The 21,377-nt window shown below is 41.4% G+C and overlaps 2 protein-coding genes across 7 annotated transcripts in view; both read left to right on the top strand.

Annotated features, from left to right (window-relative positions):
* HYKK (hydroxylysine kinase) overlaps positions 1-11,793 on the top strand; it is a 34,808-nt gene extending 23,015 nt beyond the window's left edge. For 3 of the 6 annotated variants that reach the window (XM_055555814.1, XM_055555813.1, XM_055555815.1), the window contains one exon: positions 6,201-8,200. In XM_055555814.1, the coding sequence (XP_055411789.1) occupies positions 6,201-6,661 (461 nt within the window). In that variant the 3' untranslated portion in view covers positions 6,662-8,200. Of the gene's footprint in view, positions 1-6,200; positions 8,201-11,335 lie in introns of those variants that run through there. The other 3 variants (XM_055555816.1, XM_055555817.1, XM_055555818.1) reach the window with 3 other exon arrangements.
* Positions 11,794-13,109: 1,316 nt separating this feature from the next.
* PSMA4 (proteasome 20S subunit alpha 4) lies at positions 13,110-21,026 on the top strand. Its single transcript, XM_055555541.1, has 9 exons — positions 13,110-13,221; positions 15,222-15,248; positions 15,757-15,799; positions 16,045-16,207; positions 17,468-17,545; positions 17,913-18,001; positions 18,466-18,596; positions 19,086-19,209; positions 20,617-21,026. The coding sequence occupies exons 2-9, from the start codon at positions 15,246-15,248 to the stop codon at positions 20,769-20,771; spliced, it is 786 nt and encodes a 261-aa protein (XP_055411516.1). The 5' UTR covers positions 13,110-13,221; positions 15,222-15,245; the 3' UTR covers positions 20,772-21,026.
* The last annotated feature ends 351 nt before the right edge of the window (positions 21,027-21,377 follow it).

The raw sequence follows: 21,377 nt of genomic DNA on the forward strand, positions 1-21,377 counted from the left end.
ACTTGATTTTTTTCTCTCTTTCACATTTTTTCTTTTCTTTCTCCCTTCTTTTGAGTGAATTGTTTTTGTGCTAATTATTTTTGTCTTTTTTTCTCTCTCTCCAGAAAATTATATACTTTGAATGATTACCTTATAAAGTCTAACATGCTACTTCAACTTATCAAAGTCTGATACAGGGACCTTAAAATAATTTAATTCCATTTATCTCTTTCTTGACTCATATGCTACTGTTTTAGTAGACTTTCATTCTATATATTTTCACTACCAAAAACATTATTATTTTTGTTTTAGAGTCAAGTTTATTTAGATTTACTTATAAATTCACTGTTTATCTTCCAGCACCCCAAACCTTCTGTCTGGAATCATTTTCTTCCTGCCCAAAATACATCTTTCTGAATTTCCTTTAATGCAGTTCTCTAATGGTAAACTTTCTCTGATTTTGTCTGAAAATGTTTTTATTTGGTCTTCATTCCTGAAGGATATTTTCACAGCCTATAGAATTTTAGATCTCATGGGTTTAGAATTTTAGAATTCGACTGTCTTTTAGCTTCCATCGCTGCTGAGAGGCCAGCTCTCAGTCTGTTGTTTCTCTGAAGATAATGTGTCTTTTTCTCCTTTGAGTTGCTTTTCAGATTTTTTTTTTTTTTTACCTTACTTGGGATTTTCAAACCTGTGTGTGAACATTGTCTTTCATCACTTATAGAAAATTCTTGCCTCTGCATCTTTATCCCTTTTTTTTTCTCCTTTTAAGACTCCAATTAAGCTCATATTACGCCTTCTCATTGAATCCTCTGCGTATATTACCTTCTCTTTTTCTCTGCCCATGCTGCATTTGGATAAGTTTCTATCCTATTCTGTAGTTTATTGAATCTCTTTAGCTATGTCTAATCTCTTAAACCCAACCATTGCGTTCTTAATTTATTCATTGTATTTTTCCATTTTAGAAGTTCTTCTTGACTGCTTTTCTACAGTAACTGCCTTGGGCCATACTCTATATCAGCACACAGGGAAATAAGTTTCCATGAGCAAGAACAAGAAACTGACCATAGACACTAAACCAAAGACTTCAGTAACTTCAGTAACTGGGCACAGGATATATTCACATAGCACCCAGGTTTCGCATTGGGTTTCAAGGCTATATTTCTGTCCTTCTCCCTCCTTGGAACTGCAGTAGTCTAAGCAGTGGGCTGGTAGCAGGTCTGGCCCTGCTTTTATGAGTTACGAGGCCCTCTTCACTGCCTCCAGTTGCACGTGGTGAGCGTGTTTCCCACCCAGCAGGTAGCATTTTAAGTTCCTTCTCTCAAAGGGGAAAGCATAGTGCTGCTCTGGAACACAATAGGCAAGCCTGTGGCTTTATTCCTGCTGACTGCTCACTTGTGCTTGGCATTTCTATTCTGTTTGTAGTGTATAAATCTGTCTTGGTTTTGAGGCTGGCTGTATATCGATTGATTTCTCTTTTTTACTTTTATCATTGATATGTATATTGGGGTTATCAAAGTATGAATTCACTCTGCCATCTTGATCAGAACTCTTTCCTTTTATTAATTCTCAAATTCAGCTACTTCTGTTATTTTATTCCAAGCACTAAGTAGCTGTATCATTTCTTAATAGGCCACTGGACATGTGAAAAAAAGTAATGAAATGAGAGAGGTTTCCACATATACAGATTGCATTCATGAAATACTTTATTTCATTGATTCTAAAATACCGTTTCACTGTACAAATATCAAATTGTTTTATGAACCTCTAGGGAAGAAAAAATATTGTCAGTGAAACTATGACATGCCATCAATCATGATGAATCCCCATATCAGAAACATGTTCAATTCAGTTCAGTTGCTCAGTCGTGTCCAACTCTTTGCAACCCCATGGACTGCAGCACGCCAGGCCTCCCTGTCCATCAGCAACTCCCAGAGTCTACCCAAACTCATGTCCATTGAGTCAGTGATACCATCCAACCATCTCATCCTCTGTTATCCCCTTCTCCTCCTGCCTTCAGTCTTTCCCAGCATCAGGGTCTTTCCCAATGAGTCAGTTCTTCGCATCAGGTGGCCAAAGTATTGGAGTTTCAGCTTCACCATCAGTCCTTCCAATGGATATTCAGGACTGATTTCCTTTAGGCTGGACTAGTTGGATCTCCTTGCAGTCCAAGGGACTCTCAAGAGTCTTTTCCAACTCCACAGTTCAAAAGCATCAATTCTTTGGTGCTCAGCTCTCTTTATAGCCCAACTCTCACATCCATACATGACCACTGGAAAAACCATAGCCTTGACTAGACAGACCTTTGTTGGCAAAGTAATGTCTCTGCTTTTTAATATGCTGTCTAGGTTGGCCATAACTTTCCTTCCAAGGAGTAAGCATCTTTTAATTTCATGGCTGCTGTTACCATCTGCAGTGATTTTGGAGCCAAAAAATATTAAGTGTGCCACTGTTTCCTTTGTTTCCTCATCTATTTGCCATGAAGTGATGGGACCGGATGCCAGGATCTTAGTTTTCTGAATGTTGAGCTTTAAGCCAACTTTTTACTCTCCTCTTTCATTTTCATCTAGAGGCTTTTTAGTTCTTCTTCACTTTCTGCCTTAAGAGTGGTGTCATCTGCATCAGTTCAGTTCAGTCGCTCAGTCGTGCCCAACTCTTTGCGACCCCATGAATCGCAGCACACCAGGCCTCCCTATCCATCACCAACTCCTGGGGTTCACTCAGACTCTCGTCCATCAAGTTGGTGATGCCATCCAGCCATCTCATCCCCTGTCGTCCCCTTCTCCTCCTGCCCCCAATCCCTCCCAGCATCAGAGTCTTTTCCAATGAGTCAACTCTTCGCATGAGGTGGCCAAAGTACTGGAGTTTCAGCTTTAGCATCATTCTTTCCAAAGAACTCCCAGGGCTGATCTCCTTTAGAATGGACTGGTTGGATCTCCTTGCAGTCCAAGGGACTCTCAAGAGTCTTCTCCAACACCACAGTTCAAAAGCATCAATTCTTCGGCGCTCAGCTTTCTTCACAGTCCAACTCTCACATCCATACATGACCACTGGAAAAACCATAGCCTTGACTAGATGGACCTTTGTTGGCAAAGTAATGTCTCTGCTCTTCAATATGCTATCTAGGTCATCTGCATATCTGAGGTTATTGATATTTCTCCCGGCAATCTTGATTCCAGCTTGTGCTTCTTCCAGCCCAGTGTTTCTCATGATGTACTCTGCATATAAGTTAAATAAGCAGGGTGACAATATACAGCCTTGACATACTCCTTTCACTATTTGGAACCAGTCTGTTGTTCCATGTCCAGTTCTAACTGTTGCTTCTTGACCTGCATACAGATTTCTCAAGAGGCAGGTCAGGTGGTCTGGTATTCAAATCTCTTTCAGAATTTTCCACAGTTTGTTGTGATCACACAGTCAAAGGCTTTGGCATAGTCAATAAAGGAGAAATAGATGTTTTTTAGGAACTCTCTTGCTTTTTTGATGATCCAACAGATGTTGGCAATTTGATCTCTGGTTCCTCTGCCTTTTCTAAAACCAGCTTGAACATCTGGAAGTTCATGGTTCATGTATTGCTGAAGCCTGGCTTGGAGAATTTTGAGCATTACTTTAGTAGCGTGTGAGATGAGTGCAATTGTGTGATAGTTTGAGCATTCTTTGGCATTGCCTTTCTTTGGGATTGGAATGAAAACTGACCTTTTCCAGTCCTGTGGCCCAGGTCGTGAAGATCTTTTTTGTATAGTTCTTCTGTGTATTCTTGCCACTTCTTCTTTATATCTTCTGCTTCTGTTAGGTCCACACCATTTCTGTCCTTTGTTGAGCCTATCTTTGCATGAAATGTTCCGTTGGTATCTCTAATTTTCTTGAAGAGATCTCTAGTCTTTCCCATTCTATTGTTTTTCTGTATTTCTTTGCTCTGATCACTGAGGAAGGCTTTCTTATCTCTCTTTGCTATTCTTTGGAACTCTGCATTCAAATGGGTATATCTTTCTTTTTCTCCTTTGCTTTTCACCTCTCTTCTTTTCCAGCTATTTGTAAGGCCTCCTCAGACAGCCATTTTGCTTTTTTGCATTTTTTTATCTTGGGGATGGTCTTGATCCCTGTCTCCTGTACAATGTCACAAACCTCCATCCATAGTTCATCAGGCACTCTATCAGATCTAATCTATTTCTAGATTAAATCTATTTCTTACTTAAATCTATTTCTCACTTCCACTGTATAATCGTAAGGGATTTGATTTAGGTCATACCTGAATGGTCTAGTGGTTTTCCCTAGTTTCTTCAATTTAAGTCTGAATTTGGCAAAAATGAGTTCATGATCTGAGCCACAGTCAGTTCCCGGTCTTGTTTTTGCTGACTGTATAGCGCTTCTCCATCTTTGGCTGCAAAGAATATAATCAATCTGATCTCAAGGTTGACCATCTGGTGATGTCCATGTGTAGAGTCTTCTCTTGTGTTCTTGGAAGAGGATGTTTGCTATGACCAATGCGTTTTCTTGGCAAAACTCTATTAACCTTTGCCCTGCTTCATTCTGTACTCCAAGGCCAAATTCGCCTGTTACTCCAGGTGTTTCTTGACTTCCTACTTTTGCGTTCCAGTCCCCTATGATGAAAAGGAGATCTTTTTTGGGTGTTAGTTCTGAAAGGTCTTGTAGGTCTTCATAGAACCATTCAACTTCAGCTTCTTCAGCATTATTGGTCAGGACTTAGACTTGGATTACCGTGATATTGAATGGTTTGCCTTGGAAATGAACAGAGATCATTCTGTCATTTTTGAGATTGCATCCAGGTACTGCATTTTGGACTCTTTTGTTGACTATGATGGCTACTCCATTTCTTCTAAGGGATTCTTGCCCACCATCATATCAGAAACATGTAGTTTACACTAATATTCATTGCTTCTATAGTCCACCAACTGTGCTACATCACTTAAGCGTGATTTACACAACCCTAAGACTCTGATGCTGGGAGGGATTGGGGGCAAGAGGAGAAGGGGACGACAGAGGATGAGATGGCTGGATGGCATCACTGACTCGATGGACGTGAGTCTCAGTGAACTCTGGGAGTTGGTGAGGGACAGGGAGGCCTGGCGTGCTGCGATTCATGGGGTCGCAAAGAGTCGGACACGACTGAGCGACTGATCTGATCTGAAGTCATAGAGAAGAAATCAGTGTTATATTTAAAAGCTAATATTCTGGACTTTGTATCATGCACTTATTATAAAGTACGTGACAGTGTGCACAGACATCACCATCTCCTCCCAATCCTCACTCAGTGGTTTAAATTAGTGCTTCTCAAACTCTCCATGGTAAAAGACAAGTTTGGGTTTTTCTCCCAACTCCCTGCAGCCTGATACATTTGGCCCTACTGTTCAAGATTAGTTCATGGCTCATACCACACATGATTTACCATGCGAGTATGACAACACCCAAACTGGGCTATACTGTTAATGAGATAAGGCCCCGTCATACTCTTTGATGAAAAATAAAACAGTCTCAATGTCTGTTTTTATTCTCATGCAGACTAATAACAGTTTGTGGGCCAGCACTATCCACAGGCCCCCACTTTGAGTGGTACTGACTTAAAATAACATCATCTATTCCAGTTATCAGAAGACTAGAGAAATTCAGAATTACTTTGTCATCAGAAATTTCTTTTCTAGGTTAAAATAAAGGCACATCTGGTCCATTCTAGGACTCTTTGCTTCTTATAATAACATGAATGTATATATGCATATATCTATATATATTAGACAAGTAAAGGGTAAAGAACTTAAAGATGAAACATTTCATTTTTGATGAATTGATGAAACATTTCAATTTTCATTGGCTCAGAGCCAAAATTAGGTGTTTGCAATGACTACAGTCTCCCTCTTCTGTCCTTGTATTGATGAAAAGCAAAAGCAACCACCAAAATTAACTGCTTTTATCCTTTTCAGAGGAAATTGTTTTATTTCTCAAGAAAAAGAGGGTTTAGCTCTTTATCTCTGATTGCTCATCAAATTATTTGAATGCCCAAACCTGAGAAAGTGGAGAAGGAAATGGCAGACCACTCCAAAATTCTTGCCTGGGAAATCCCACTGACAGAGGAGTCCATGGGGTCGCAGAGTTGGACATGACTTAGTGACACAACCACCATCACCATCTGAGAAAGAGTAATGGAAAGAGAATGAACTAGGGTATTAAACACCTGTTGTTACTTGGCTTAATTTTTCTCCTTTCAGGTATCAATCACGGAGATCTTAACGACCACAACATTTTAATAGTGTCCAGCGAGTCAGCCTTTGGAGATGCCGTATATCAGGTGTCTGGGATTTTAGATTTTGATGACATGAGCTACGGTTACTATGTGTTTGAAGTGGCGATCACCATCATGTACATGATGATTGAAAGCAAGACTCCTATACAAGTAGGAGGCCATGTCCTTGCTGGGTTTGAAAGTGTGGTCCCACTGACTCCTGTGGAGAGAGGTGCTTTGTTTCTACTTGTATGCAGTCGTTTTTGTCAGTCACTTGTCCTAGCTGCATACTCTTGCCAGCTATACCCAGAGAATGAAGAATATCTCATGATTACTGCAAAAACCGGGTGGAAGCACTTACAGCAAATGTTTGACATGGGCCAGAAAGCTGTAGAAGAAATCTGGTTTCAAACTGCCAAGTCCTATGAATCTGGGATCTCCATGTGACTAGATAAAAATTCACATTAACTTGGGTAACAAAGAACCAATAGGACCTAATCTAATTCCATAAAGGGTTTTCCTGCACAGTTAAAGATGAATTGATGAAACATATCAATGCACATGTAACCACTAAGGTCTTCTAATAATTTCATGACCATTTTTTTAACCTAAGAAAGTACTGCATGAGAAAGCATGTCTTTCTATGGGTTTCACTTGCCTTGTGTATCAAACATGCAGAGTGATATTTTGAGTCAAATAATCTCTCAAGATCAATGATTTTTTTTTAACTTTCAAAGGACTATATATGTACAGACATATTCACATATTTTAGATAAGTGAATGCAACATACAGACCTAGTTAACGTATCACCAGTTCTGGGAAGCCTTCTCCCATCTCTTCATTGTTCAGAATCTCTTTGAACTCTGCCTTTTGTACAGCACATCACTTGGTGTCATGGGTGATGGCTGTGTAGTCATCTAGTCTAAGAGCTATTTGAGGGCAGAAACCATGTACATTGTTTTTTTGTCTTTCATCAATTCTTACACTGGTATAGTACCTTTCCCATGGTCTTTAAAAATATTTTCAAATTAATGTATCCTAGAAGAAAGGCTGGAGAAAATAAGGCACACACTAAGAGGCCTCAGGAGAAAACAGATGTAGTATTCATAAGAGAAAGCTTTAACTTGTCTGAGAGGGCAGTTGAAACTGAAACTCCAGAGGCAGATGCCAGCACTCACTGGAACTGCAAGTAAGCAAATAAGACACCCAGACAAGGCCACTAACTCATGAGGTATCTAAATAGTTTTCACGCTGATACCAAGAAAGACCCCAAGCAGATATTTTAAAATCCTGTACCATTTATGTTTCTTTTCATATGAATATATAATATTGGAGAACATAGCTTATGTAAACCTGACTTTATTCATACACTGTATTTCCTTCACTGATTTCTGGTCATGTCTCCCTTAGTGTGATGAACAGTAAATAGTCATTTACTTAGTCGTGTCATTTGTAGCTCTCCATTCTCTGTGGACGACTCAAGTCTAGAACCCTGGCCATTCAAACACCTTTTTAGTAGTTATCTCTTTTGATATATATGAGAATATATATGTAAAACCATTTAACAACCTACCTACAGAGCTATCTATTCTCTCCAAACTAGGTCTCTGAATTTTGTATCACTCATTTGTATCATTCTTATGTTCATCTTTAACTTCTCTGTGCCTCAGTTTCCTTGTCTGTGAAGGTGAAGTAGCACCTATCTTACAGTTCCTGTAACACTTACTTGAAGGAGTAAGTGTGAGGATTTCTTAGCGATTAATGCAAAGTTCTTAGCACAGGGCTTGGCACATATAAAAGACTTAATAAATGTCTACTAAGTGAATGAACTAGGTTACCCAAACTCAGAATACTGGAGTACCTTTCTTTTTGCCTCTCATATTCAGTCAGTGATCTGATACTTAGGAATCAGAATTTTAGATCAGTAAATGACGATCAAATCCATATCCTTCCTGCTGTACTGTTTAGCAGTGTATAATAAAAACCAATATTTATTGAGTATTAAGTATTTAAAAGAAAACTCTTTCTACTCTCAATAATTCTGACTCTAAACATGTGGGGTTTTCCCCTCACATTAAACAATTTGACACTAACTATTTGGAGCCAACAAAGGTCCGTCTAGTCAAGGCTATGGTTTTTCCTGTGGTCATGTATGGATGTGAGAGTTGGACTGTGAAGAAGGCTAAGCACCAAAGAATTGATGCTTTTGAACTGTGGTGCTGGAGAAGACTCTTGAGAGTCCCTTGGACTGCAAGGAGATCCAACCAGTCCATTCTGAAGGAGATCAGCCCTGGGATTTCTTTGGAAGGAATGATGCTAAAGCTGAAACTCCAGTACTTTGGCCACCTCATGCAAAGAGTTGACTCACTGGAAAAGACTCTGATGCTGGGAGGGATTGGGGGCAAGAGAAGGGGACGACAGAGGATGAGATGGCTGGATGGCATCACTGACTCGATGGCCGTGAGTCTGAGTGAACTCCAGGAGATGGTGATGGACAGGGAGGCCTGGCGTGCTGCAATTCATGGGGTCGCAAAGAGTCGGACACGACTGAGCGACTGATCTGATTTGGAGCTAGAGCAGACCCCCCAGGTTAAGGGCCCAGTCCCTCAAAACTGCCTCCACTTCAGATGCTAGCCTCAAGTCCCAAGTTGTGCTTCTGACCAACTGGCTGTAAGTTGGGGGTTCTCATGACCCCCTCGTTGGGTTCTATAATTTGCTAGGACAGCTCACAGAACTCAGGGAAATGCTTACTTATGTTTATTAATTTATTATAAAGGGTATAATAATAAAAGATGAACAGAGGAAGAGCGTATAAGGTGAGGTCCAGGAGGGGCCTAAGCACCGAAGCTCTGTCTGTCTCGAGTTGCAGAGGACCATGCTCCTGGCATGTGGATCTGCTCACCAACCCAGAAGCTCCTGAACCTCTTTGGTTAGGGCTTTTATAGTGACTTCATTATGTAGGTATGGTTGATCAAATCATTGACCACTGGTGGTTAAATCAATCTCCCTCCCCTCCCCCTCCCCAGAAGGCAGGAGTGATGCTGAAAGTTCCAGTCCTCTAGTCCCTTGGTTGGTTCCGTTCATAACCAGCCCCCATCCTTCATGACTCACCTCGTTAGCATAAATTCAGATGTAGCTGAAAGCAGCTTATTATGAATAAAAAAGACACTCCTCTCCCCCTACCACTCAGAAAATTACAAATTTTAAAGGCTTTAAAACAGGGGACAAAGACCAAACATATATTTTATGTTATATCACAGTACTTTACCTGCATTATCTCACTTAATCTCCACTATAAACCCATGAGAGCTTATGATTAATTCCCATTTTCAGATGAGGAAATAGATGCTTAAAAAATTGAAGGAGTTTGCTCCAAGAGAACCAGGTACCCACACCACTTCCTCTTTCCCCCTTCCTCTCCTCCCTGTGGGCTCACCTAACACACACCCTGGGTTAGGACAATCAAATGAGATGATTTACAGAAAAATACTTATGCTTCTCAAATTTAAGGGGTTGTGATTTTTATCTGGTTTGACCATTCAGGAAACTGGGGACTAGAAAAATGAACTAAAACTTGTACTTCACTCCCAGACCACTATTCATTTTCTTACACAGTGAAACTCTTAGGTTTCTGAGAGTTTGAGATTTCCTACTTGTTTGGTCCTCCAGTTAACATGGGTTCTCTTTCCCTGAATTATGAATACAAATATTACTGACCACCCTTTCAATTAAATACGTGCTGCCTTGCATTGCTATTTTACTATTTGGGGTTTGCTGCAGCTTATCTCCAGTCAATCAGTTCAATGTGGCTTATAAACTCTTTGGTGGCATAAACTGAATAATATTTATTTCATTATCTTCAGAACCAAGTTCCCTGCCCAGCCCCTAGCACACCCTTAATAAAGGTCTCTCTGATGAACTGTTATAATGAACGCACATCTACAGGTGCCAGTCTTTGGTTCTTTCCACCAATGAGGAGAAAATCCAGTTCTAGGTTTGGGAATTAATACCATTTGTCCAGCAAAGACTTTACTCTTGCAAGTGTCTTTTCCTGTCCAGGCTTTTAGCCCCTCTCAACTGCAACAGAGCTTTAGTTTCTGGTCTTATTATCCAACCTACATCCTTCATATTAAGGTTTCCTGGTTGGCTCAGACAGTAAAGAATCTGCCTGCATTGCAAGATACCTGGGTTCGATTCTTGGGTCGGGAAGATCCCCTGGAGAAGGGAATGTCCACCCACTCCAGTCTTCTTGCCTGGAGAATTCCGTGGACAGAAGAGCCTGGTGGGCTACATCCTTCATATTAGGTAGGGGCAGATAAAAACTCTAGTTACATTATATTGCTGTGTGACAATTTAACCAAAAACTTAGTGGCTTAAAAGCTCAATAATGTTTTAAATCTTATGGTGTCTTCAGGTCATGAATTCAGACAGGCATTAGGACAGCTTGTCTCTGCTCCACGATGTCTGAGGCCTTAGCTGGGAAAACCTGAATGCTGGGGAAGGTTTCATGGCTGGGGGAGATTCAGTGACAGAGGACTAAAATCATCTGGAGGAATCCTCACTCACAAATCTGGCGGGACACACTGGAACCTCATCTGGGCTGTTGGTGGAACATCTCTCTGTTTGGTCTCTGCTCCCTCACAGCATGGTGCTGGGGTTCCAAGAAACACCTGCCCAAGAGAACAAGACAGGAATATATATTTTATGACCTGCCTTTGAAAGTCATATGATATTACTTCCATTGAAGTCACAAGCCCACCCAGATACAGAGCAAGGGGACACAGAACCTCTCAGTGGGAAGCATCCATGCCACATTGTAGGAGGAACATGTGGGATGGAAGATCGTGAGGCTTCATCATCCTAAAACATCAATTTAATCCTCTTTTCCCACTACCTACAGAGAAAAAATTCTGTCATTGAAAGTGTTCTAAATTTGGCCTAAAATACCTTTCCTCTTTTCCTCCGTTTATTGTCTTCTTCACTCTGGCCAGACAGAACTACTCTGTCAGCCACTTGTTAAACTCATTTTAACTTCTGCCCTTTTATCTCAATGGCTCCCTCTTCTTTTGACCTAATAAATTCTACCTCTCACTTAAAACTCTTAATGCTTAATTCTGCAGGATGAACTAAGGTGGCAGGAATCCTCAGAGATCCCAAAAGTTACACTGCCACCTAAGGATGCTTTCAGAACACCTTCTGGATGTGGCTCTTGCCATCTTGCCTTGGCTCTCCTTCCTATGTGCCTGGGAAGCAGAAATGAATGGAGAGACCTCAAACCACAGCTCATTCCCAAGCTACCTCCTTTTCAAAGCCCAGAACTCTGAATAATAAATTTTTGACCTACATGAAGAGGACAAAGTCCCTACCCTGTGGACCTTTTCTTGGAGAAGACTGTGAGCAAATGACCACACGTTAATTCAGACCTAGTCAATCATCTCCCTTGAAGAAACTTAAAACATAAATAGTAGATAGTTTACATAGGGACTGAAGCCATATTTTAAAAAGTGGTGGAACAGAGAGATGGATAATGAAAACGCAAATAAACATAGTTTCTGTACAGAAGATAACAGGTGTGTATGCTTATGGTAGGTTATTGCTTTAACTAGTTTGGTCAGAGGAATCCTTTCCAATGACGTCAAAGGCAGAGGAGGATACTAAGGTGAAAGTTCTCCCAAAGATGTAAACCTCATGATAATTTGCTTTATATGTATAAAAACACATGTATTAGCAATGAAAGTGGAAAGTATATTCAAGAAGGGAGATAATAAGAGGGAGGGTGAAGGGTGAAATCTGAGGTGCTTGGGCCCATTTTGAGAACAGGGCAGGAAAAGCAAGCAATTAACAGGCAATCCCACACCATTGCCACCAGGGAAGGCAAAGTAAATGTTAAGTTGCTCAGTCGTTTTGTCCAACTCTCTGCGACCCCACAGGCTATGGCCACCAGGCTCCTCTGTCCAGGGAATTCTCCAGGCAAGAATACTGGAGTGGGTTCATATTCCCGTCTCCAGGGGACCTTCCTAACCCAGGGACTGAACCCAGGCCTCCCGCATTGCATTGCAGGAAGATTCTTTACCATCTGAGAAGAAAAGTTATGACCAACCTAGACAGCATATTAAAAAACAGAGACATTACTTTGCCAACAAAGGTCCGTCTAGTCAAAGCTATGGTTTTTCCAGTAGTCATGTATGGATGTGAGAGTTGAACTATAAAGAAAGCTGAGTACTGAAGAATTGATAATTTTGAACTGTGGTGTTGGAGAAGACTCTTGCGAGTCCCTTGGACAGCAAGGAGATCCAACTAGTCCATTCTAAAGGATATCAGTCCTGAATATCCATTGGAAGGACTGATGCTGAAGCTGAAACTCCAATACTTTGGCCACCTGATGAGAAGAACTGACTCATTGCAAAAGACCTTGATGCTGGGAAAGACTGAAGGCGGGAGGAAAAGGCGATGACAGAGGATAAGATGGTTGGATGGCATCACCGATTCAATGGTCATGAGTTTGAGTAAGCTCCTGGAGTTGGTGATGGACAGGGAAGCCGAGCGTGCTGCAGTCCATGAGGGCGAAGAGTCGGACACGACTGAGCGACTGATCTGACTGAACTGACTGAACTGAACACCATTGCTCTGCTGGAGGTTATGACTTTGTGCTGAACCGAAAGTGAAAATGAAAATAGAACGCAAAGCGTGGGAAAGGGTCATGAGCCATAATTCCACTTCCTCCTTGGCCAGCGTCTTCCTGCCCTCCTCCTCGTGTTCTAGTGCCCCTTCGTTGGGCTGAGATCCCTGCCAATGCCTTCGTACCCCAATTCCCCAGCGCCCGTTAGGGCAATAGACTCTCGCTCCGCCCCCCCAGAAGAACTTCCGCGTCCTCGGCTGCCCCACCCCCGACGGATCTGCGCACGCGCGGGGGCCATATTAGCAGCGGATACTCGGGCACTATCGTGTCTTTCCCGTGGAGAAAGGTGCTTGGTGTCGGTCTTCATTCTTCAGCGTCTTCCCTCCGGTGAGCCTTTACCCGTTGCGCACCCTCGGAAGCTTGGCCGCTCTCCCTGCAGGCCGGAGCCGTGAGCGTCGCGGCAGAGCGGGTCCCGGCCTGCAGTGGCCGCCGAGGAGCCGTGGGCACGATGACTCTGCACCGGCTCGTCAGTGACGGACCCGCAGGGGAACTGGCCCCGGCCGGCCTCCATCGGGCTTCCCTGCGCTGAGCGGGCATCGCGGGGCCGGGGACGCTCGGGCGGCGGGGCGGGCGCGGGCCTGGTGGGCAGGACAGAGTGGTAGGGCTGCCTCGGTCCCAGTAAGAGTTCGTATGCGAAAGTGAAGCTGCGGGAGAGGAGGTGCGGGTGACTCGCCTCGGGCGGTTGACCGGCGTGGAGATGAGAAAGTTGTGTTCTCGCGCGAATCAGAAGCCCGGCGGGTCTCCTCTCTGTGCCCTCCTGGCTCTTTGCTTAGGGCCACACTTACCTTTCAGCTGCCTGTTGCAGTACCCTCATAACTGGTTATTCTGCCCCAGTCTTCACCAGCCAGAGCGCTCTTTCTAAAATGCCAGTCAGCTTCTGTGGCTCTTTGGCCCAGCATCATTCCTTGGAGCCCCATTGCTTAAGAGAGAAAATTCACAGTTTTTACCTGGGCATGCGGGCCTTCGGGGCCTGATCCCTGCTTATTTTTCCATTCTTAATTCTCAATATTCCAGGATTTGGGAAGATTGGCTCTGGAAGCCGAAGTTTGGCTTTTCCACCAAGTCACGCTAAGCCCCAATGTTGTCTTCTGTAGAAATAGTAATAATGCCCAAGATTACTGTCCCACTTCTCCTTTTTATGGTTCAGGACCCCGGTATCATCCTCTGGAGAAAGCCTAAGCCTCTTAGCTTGGCATTCAAAGCTCTACATGATCTAGATACTTGTTTAGTTCTTTAGTTTTTTCATATATCTATATATTTTTTAAAATTTTTAATTGGAGGATAATTGCTTAACAATGTTGTATTGGTTTCTGCTGTACAAGTTGTGAATCAGCCATAAGTATGCATATATCCCCTCCCTCTTGAGCCCTTCCTCCCAGCCACTCCCATCCCACCTGCTCCCATCCCACCTTTCTAGGTTGACAGAGCACTAGGCTGAGCTCCCTGTGCTATACAGCAGCTTCCCACTAGTTATCTGTTTTACACATGATGGTGTGTGTATTTCAGTGCTACTCTCAATTCGTCCCAACCTCTTCCTCCTGCCCCCCACTGTGCCCACAAGTCCCTTCTCTACATCTGTGTCTATCCCTGCCCTGCAAATAGGTTCATCTGTACCATTTTCCTAGATTCCTGTATATGTGTTAATATACAATATTTGTTTTTCACTATGTGACTCACTTCACTCTGTATAGCAGGCTCTAGATTCACCCACCTGGGTTCAACTGACTCCAATTAGTTCCTTACTATGACCGACTAATAGTTCATTGTGTCTATGAATACAGCTTCTTTACTCATTCATCTGTAGATGGACATCTAGGTTGCTTCCATGTCATATGTATGTTTTTTTAACTTCAGCAACTTGTCTTACCCATTGAGCTATCCTGCCTCAGTGCCCTTTGTTCATGCTTTCTCCTCTGCCTGGAATGCCTTTTCCTTCTTTCTTCCCCTATTCTTCCTCTTAGACCTGAATGTTCTCAGCCTTATTTCTGCCTTTCCTGCCTCTAATATGAGCTCATATTTTGTATTTGTTTCACAAAAACTACTTCCTGGATTTTCTCCAACCTGTTCCCACTCTACCCTTGGTGCCTCTGTTTCCACACTGCTTTGTAATTGTCCTTCTGTGTCTGCTTCCCTCACTGTAAACTCTTTAGGAAAGGGATTGGTCGTACATAGGTAAGATCTTGGTATTTCAGCATTTAGCATAGTGCCTGGGTGCACCATAATGTTGGCTGAATGAAGAGAGTGGACAAAAAGATTTTTTTCAAGTCAAGAAATGCTTTTTAAATTGTAGGTTTCATTTTAATAATTACCTCATTTTCTTTTTACAGGAATTATCATAAACTTAAGAAAACATGGTGAGTTAATATACATGCCAATAAACTGTTGCCTGATAAATCAAATTGCTTGTACTCATCTTACCAACTTGCATGAGAAAATTGAAATGGAATGATGTCTTCTTATCAGTTTCCTCCCATACGCTGAATTTTGCATGCTAGGATGTGTTCTGTAAAATGATTTGTGGGTTTGCAGGGGTTGACTCAGAGAACGCGATGGCATCCCAATCCAGTACTCTTGCCTGGAAAATCCCATGGACGGAGGAGCCTGGTAGGCTGCAGTCCATGGGGTCGCTAGGGGTCGGACACGACTGAGTGACTTCACTTTCACTTTTCACTTTTATGCATTGGAGAAGGAAATGGCAACCCACTCCAGTGTTCTTGCCTGGAGAATCCCAGGGACAGGGGAGCCTGGTGGGCTGCCGTCTCTGGGGTTGCACAGAGTCGAGCATGACTGAAGCGACTTAGCAGCAGCAGGGGTTGACTTTTTTTAGTGGGTAGAAATCATTTGTATGTTTTTCCTTTGCAGTCTCGAAGATATGACTCCAGGACCACTATATTTTCTCCAGAAGGTAAAATAAATTATTTGATCTGTCTCAAATAAAATTAAAAAAAAATATTTTTAACTGTTAAGTTGTTCATCCTTTTTGTACTTTGAGGTGGTTATGGTCACTAGGTTAATTATGTGCTTCATAGGACTGTTAGTAAAAGTGGGACAGTTGTTTGTAGCTCTCTAGTGTTGCTGCTGATTGCTCTTGAACCAGTGGTGCAAGAACAAGGAGGAGAGTCTTGGTTTCTTTCTGCTTGTGTTTTGTAGGTCGCTTGTATCAAGTTGAATATGCCATGGAAGCTATTGGACACGCAGGCACCTGTTTGGGAATTTTAGCAAACGATGGTGTTCTGCTTGCAGCAGAGAGACGCAACATCCACAAGCTTCTTGATGAAGTCTTTTTTTCCGAAAAAATTTATAAACTGAATGAGTAAGTGCAATCTTAGGGAAGAGAGTTGAGAACATCTCATCATATTTTGGGAGGGCTATGCACTATGACACGGTACAATTGAACAGTTTGTTGTGTTTTTACTTTTGAAAATTCCTGGTTTTAACTTAACCTGCTTGAAACCTCCTTGAAGCCCACGACCTTAAATGCAGGGCCAGGTACTCAGTGGAGAAACGTTGTATAGTGATGAGAGTACAGGCATGGCGGTCACTCAGCTTTGGGTTTAATCTAGGTTCCACCAATACAAGCTGTGACTTCACACCCATTGTTTAACTTCTCTGGGCCTCCAGTAGAGCCTACTGGAGTCATTGTGGCGGTTCAGTGAAATAAAATGAATGAGTGAAATAAGCTAGCACAGTGTTAGGAATATAGGAGGACCTCGAGGTGTTGTTTAGAATGGTTACGAGGAATTAGTTTTTATTATACTGAATCTTACCAAAGACCACGCCTCCTGGAGGTCTTGGAAAAGTTTAGACAGGGCCTGTACACTAGTGAAATTTCTGCTATACTTGGGTGTACAGGACTGCAGCTAGCAGGGTGGATTTGCTGATTGGAGACCCTCCCTTCTGTGGTGTGCCATGTGAATGTTGGCTATAGGGCCTCTTTGATACACACACCCTGAGAAGTGTCATCCCTCCACAGGCACCTGTTGGGCCCTCTCAGGCAGCCTGCAGGCTTGACTGGGCACAGTGCTAGAGGAGTCAAGGCTGTAGGAGAGCCAGGGCAGCCTTCAGGAAACGGAGGGTAGATAAAGAAAATGCACCCTCCCAGTGAGCCTAGCCCTGGGCTTCCTGGTCAGGCTCAAAAATATCCTGCCCTTCGGGTCCCTTCACCTTCACCCCCATCAAGTGAGGCCTTTGAAAGTGAGAATACTTATTCCCAAGAATGTGAAGTAGTCTGTCTTCCTGTCTGGCAAAACATTTTTCTTCCCTGTGGTTGAATCTTCTTGGGATTTACCCTAGCTTCCTAGTGTTTATTCTCTTGCCCTGTTCACAGGGTGGTGATGGTAAATGCATCTGTTGTGAAGAACTCAAGGGTGCATTTTTTATCTTATGTGTTGAATGACAACAAGTTGAAAGTTTCCAACAAAGATAAAACTCATGTAGTTTTTGCCTGAAGGGTGTAGCACCTGTGAGTAAGCATGGTGAATTTCTAATAGAATTTAGTGTATTGTAAAACTTGTAAAATACCTCTGGCAAACATCCTCCCTAATTACAGATGAATGTCTTTCTTTTCTGCAAGGGATATGGCCTGTAGCGTGGCAGGCATAACTTCTGACGCTAATGTTCTGACCAATGAACTGAGGCTTATTGCGCAAAGGTATGGTCATAAATAATTGATATGTAAAGTTAATTTTGATGTTTCTAAGAAGAATGCTTTTTTTTTTAAGATTAAAGTCATTAAAAACCTATTAACTGAAAATTACAGTTTATTTCTTTAACCAAACTTGTAAAATATTTGGTTGGCCAAAAAGATCATTCATCTTATGGAAAACCTGAACGAACTTTTTGGCCAACCCAGTGTTGTTTCCAGTAAGGTTATTAAGTGTTGCCATACCCTCTGCCTTCCCCCTTCAGATTACAACTATTATGTTGTCCGCATGGCAGAGATATTTTAAGAGGGTATTTTGCTTAGAGTGTGTAGTGTTTTAGAGAAAACTATTAATATGCCAGTTTCTTTATCCTAGGTATTTATTACAGTATCAGGAGCCAATTCCTTGTGAGCAGTTGGTCACAGCACTGTGTGATATCAAACAAGCTTATACACAGTTTGGAGGTACTGAGACCTTTGGAAATTTTATTCCCCAAAGTTAAAACATTTTATGAGTAATAACCTTTTTGAAACAGTAAAAAGAAATTGAAAATGAAATAAGTAGACACTTTTCATACATGCCAGCTTCATGAACTAACTGGCTTCTACTATGTAGACTATCAAACATTTTATTAATAGACTACTGAAAGGCCAAAATAACATTTTAAAATCAGAAAACAAATTACTTTTTACGTAATAGTAATGGTATTCAGCACTGGTCATCTGTGTATTCCCTCTCCTCACTGCATCCAAATCCTAGAAACAAAAGTGGAATTTCTGATGGAGCTTATCTGTGGTGGCCAGAACATGAGCAGTTTATGAATGCTTAACTTCACAGAAGAGGGGTTAGCCACATTCACTGAGCTCAAGTAACCATAGTGATGCTAAATTTAGAGTGTTGATATGTGACTTTGTTTTCTCTGTTAAAGGAAAACGTCCTTTTGGTGTTTCATTGCTTTACATTGGCTGGGATAAGCACTATGGCTTTCAGCTCTATCAGAGCGATCCTAGTGGAAACTATGGAGGTTGGAAAGCCACATGCATTGGAAATAATAGTGCTGTGAGTATTTTTGTGTTGCTATAAAAATCTAGCAAAAGGTCTAATCACTGCCATAATTACAAAGTAGTGATGAGTGTAAACAACATTTTAAAGTAGCTGCAACAAACTTAACATGATATGAAAATCTCTGTGGTTTCTATTGGTGATAAAGTCACAGGTAGTACTAATACTGCTAGGATTTATTACCTACAATAATAATGAAAGGAAGTACCAGTTTTCAGTTAGAAGTTGTGAAAATAAGATCTAGTTTTTTGGGGTTTTTCCCACAGAATAGTCACAGACTCCCTGAATTCTGTCACAGATCCCTGGGGTCCATTCATAGATCATCAACCTCCCTCCTTCACACCCCTATCCCATGTCTACCCTCCCTCCCATCGAAATTGTTTATATTGGTTATAATGCCAATAATAATTTGGCATTATTCATGTTCCTAAAAATGTACAGTTCTAAAGGAAATTCTCTATGTTGACTCTTGTTTATGTTTTATAGGCAGCTGTATCAATGTTAAAACAAGACTACAAAGAAGGAGAAATGACTTTGAAGTCAGCACTTGCTTTAGCTATCAAAGTCCTAAATAAGACCATGGATGTTAGTAAGCTGTCTGCTGAAAAAGGTAATTTATGTGTGCTCCTGTAATTTGTTTGTTTAGTGAGAGAAGTAATTGAGTGGCTCTTGTGTTAGGCCTTTAACATGTTATGTAGTTCATTGAAACAGCAGCCTTTTTAAGTTAGGTGGCCTTATAACCATTTCCTAGACTTGACCAGGGTCAACATTGACAAGTTCTGGAGCTACAATTCCACATTACATTCCAAGCTTAAGGATTTGAGCCTGAATGTTCTCAATCTGTAATTAAATCTAAGCCGTCCTATTTTATCTCATCGACTTCTTAATGATAATATCTATGCTCATGTATATACAAACTAAAGAATATGAAAGAAAGTTACATATTTATATGTGTGTGTGTGTATATATATATATATACGTTTGGTGTACTTTATCAGAGGTATAACATTTAAATAAGTTCTGCATCTACTGATCTTTTATGTTAAGCCCATGTTTACAGTTGTAAATGCTATATTTAGCTAAAGTTATATGACCACATATGGCACCCCACTCCAGTACTCTTGCCTGGAAAATCCCATGGATGGAGAAGCCTGGAAGGCTGCAGTCCATGGGGTCACTGAGGGTCGAACATGACTGAGCGACTTCACTTTCACTTTTCACTTGCATGCATTGGAGAAGGAAATGGCAACCCACTCCAGTATTCTTGCCTGGAGAATCCCAGGGATGGGGAAGCCTGGTGGGCTGCCATCTATGGGGTCACACAGAGTCGGACACGACTGAAGTGACTTAGCAATAGCAATAGCAATATGACCACATAAAACAATATTTCTAAATAATGTGTTTGAAAACTTATGGTAAATTAATATATTGATTTAATTTGGGATGACTTAGCTTCTGGTGTTCCTTTAAAAATGCCATTTACTTGCAGATTGTTGTCTCTTGTCTACTTCTACTTAATTTCAGGAGGCAGTACTCGATTTCCCCTACTCAGAAGCTCTTCTCCTTTTGGTATTAGTCTGGTTTTTCTCATCTGTAGTCATAGGGGCTACTTTTCTTTTGAGAAGTTTGTGAAAAATAAATGTAAATAGTGGTTAAAGATACTGGCTGAGCCTGCAGAGATTCCAACAAGGAGATTATGATTTCTTCTGGTCAGGCTAGCTAGAGCAATCGGCTGGTTGTATTGAAAACTTTTTCCTAAGTTAACAGAACAGCAGCTCAGAGGTTAGTATGGGTGAAGAGAAGGAAGATATTAAAATAAAAATATTCATAAAAGCATTACCAGATGGAAAGTATTTTTGTTCCCTTAAAAGTATCTATGAATTAATTGTATTAGGCAGAAAACTTGGAAAAGTGTAGTAAAGCTCAAAGGGTATGAAGAGATTAAACTGTAGTTGCCTGTTAAGTGTGTTGGCTAAGTATGGCTGCCTGTAATACATGTGTGTGTGTTTGCTTCTAGTGGAAATTGCCACACTAACAAGAGAGAATGGAAAGACTGTCATCAGAGTTCTCAAACAAAAAGAAGTGGAACAGTTGATCAAAAAACACGAGGAAGAAGAAGCTAAAGCTGAGCGTGAGAAGAAAGAAAAAGAACAGAAAGAAAAGGATAAATAGAAGACAAAATCAGGGATTTTATAACTCATTTGGGGCACCATTTCAGTGTAAAGGCTGTCCTACTCTTCCACTTTGAGAAAGCTTTGACAAACTTTTTTAACTTGTCTAGTGGGAAAATAGGATGGTACCAACTGAATTGGGTCCTTGTTATTTCTGTCCAGGTGAATATTGTAATAATGATTACTCTTTATGGACATCTTAATCACCCTCTCCCTCTTTTTTTTTTTTTTTTTTTTGAATAAAATTTGGAAAGAATGGAAATGGTGAAGGGGAAAATCTCTAGCAATAACTGTTGAAGATACAGGATTAATAGGGCTGTGGTTTTTTTCATGTATGTAGTGTGGCCACCTTTGCAGTAACCTTTAAAAAATGGACAGAAATGTAAACAGCATAAATAGAGAAAGATGGGAACTGTGCAGTGGAGATTTCCTATTTTGTTTCCCTACCAACTTGGAGAACCTGTAGCCCAATCTGAGCAAAACAGAGCTGTCCTTCTAGACCTCATCTGATATTACCCTATCAGAGGCTTGTCCAGTGAAATAAGTCACATTCCTCTTCTAGATTTGCCAGCCTTTGATACTGATGGATATTCTTACTGGACTTAAA

Source organism: Bubalus kerabau, chromosome 19, assembly GCF_029407905.1.
Source record: "Bubalus kerabau isolate K-KA32 ecotype Philippines breed swamp buffalo chromosome 19, PCC_UOA_SB_1v2, whole genome shotgun sequence".
NCBI classification, from domain to species: Eukaryota; Metazoa; Chordata; class Mammalia; order Artiodactyla; family Bovidae; genus Bubalus; species Bubalus kerabau.

Excerpts from the sequence above, each read along its gene's own strand:
- PSMA4 (XM_055555541.1), top strand. Across the intron at positions 15,800-16,044 it reads CACTATATTTTCTCCAGAAG|GTCGCTTGTATCAAGTTGAA; the intron begins GTAAAATAAATT and ends TGTGTTTTGTAG. Across the intron at positions 18,597-19,085 it reads GCATTGGAAATAATAGTGCT|GCAGCTGTATCAATGTTAAA; the intron begins GTGAGTATTTTT and ends TATGTTTTATAG.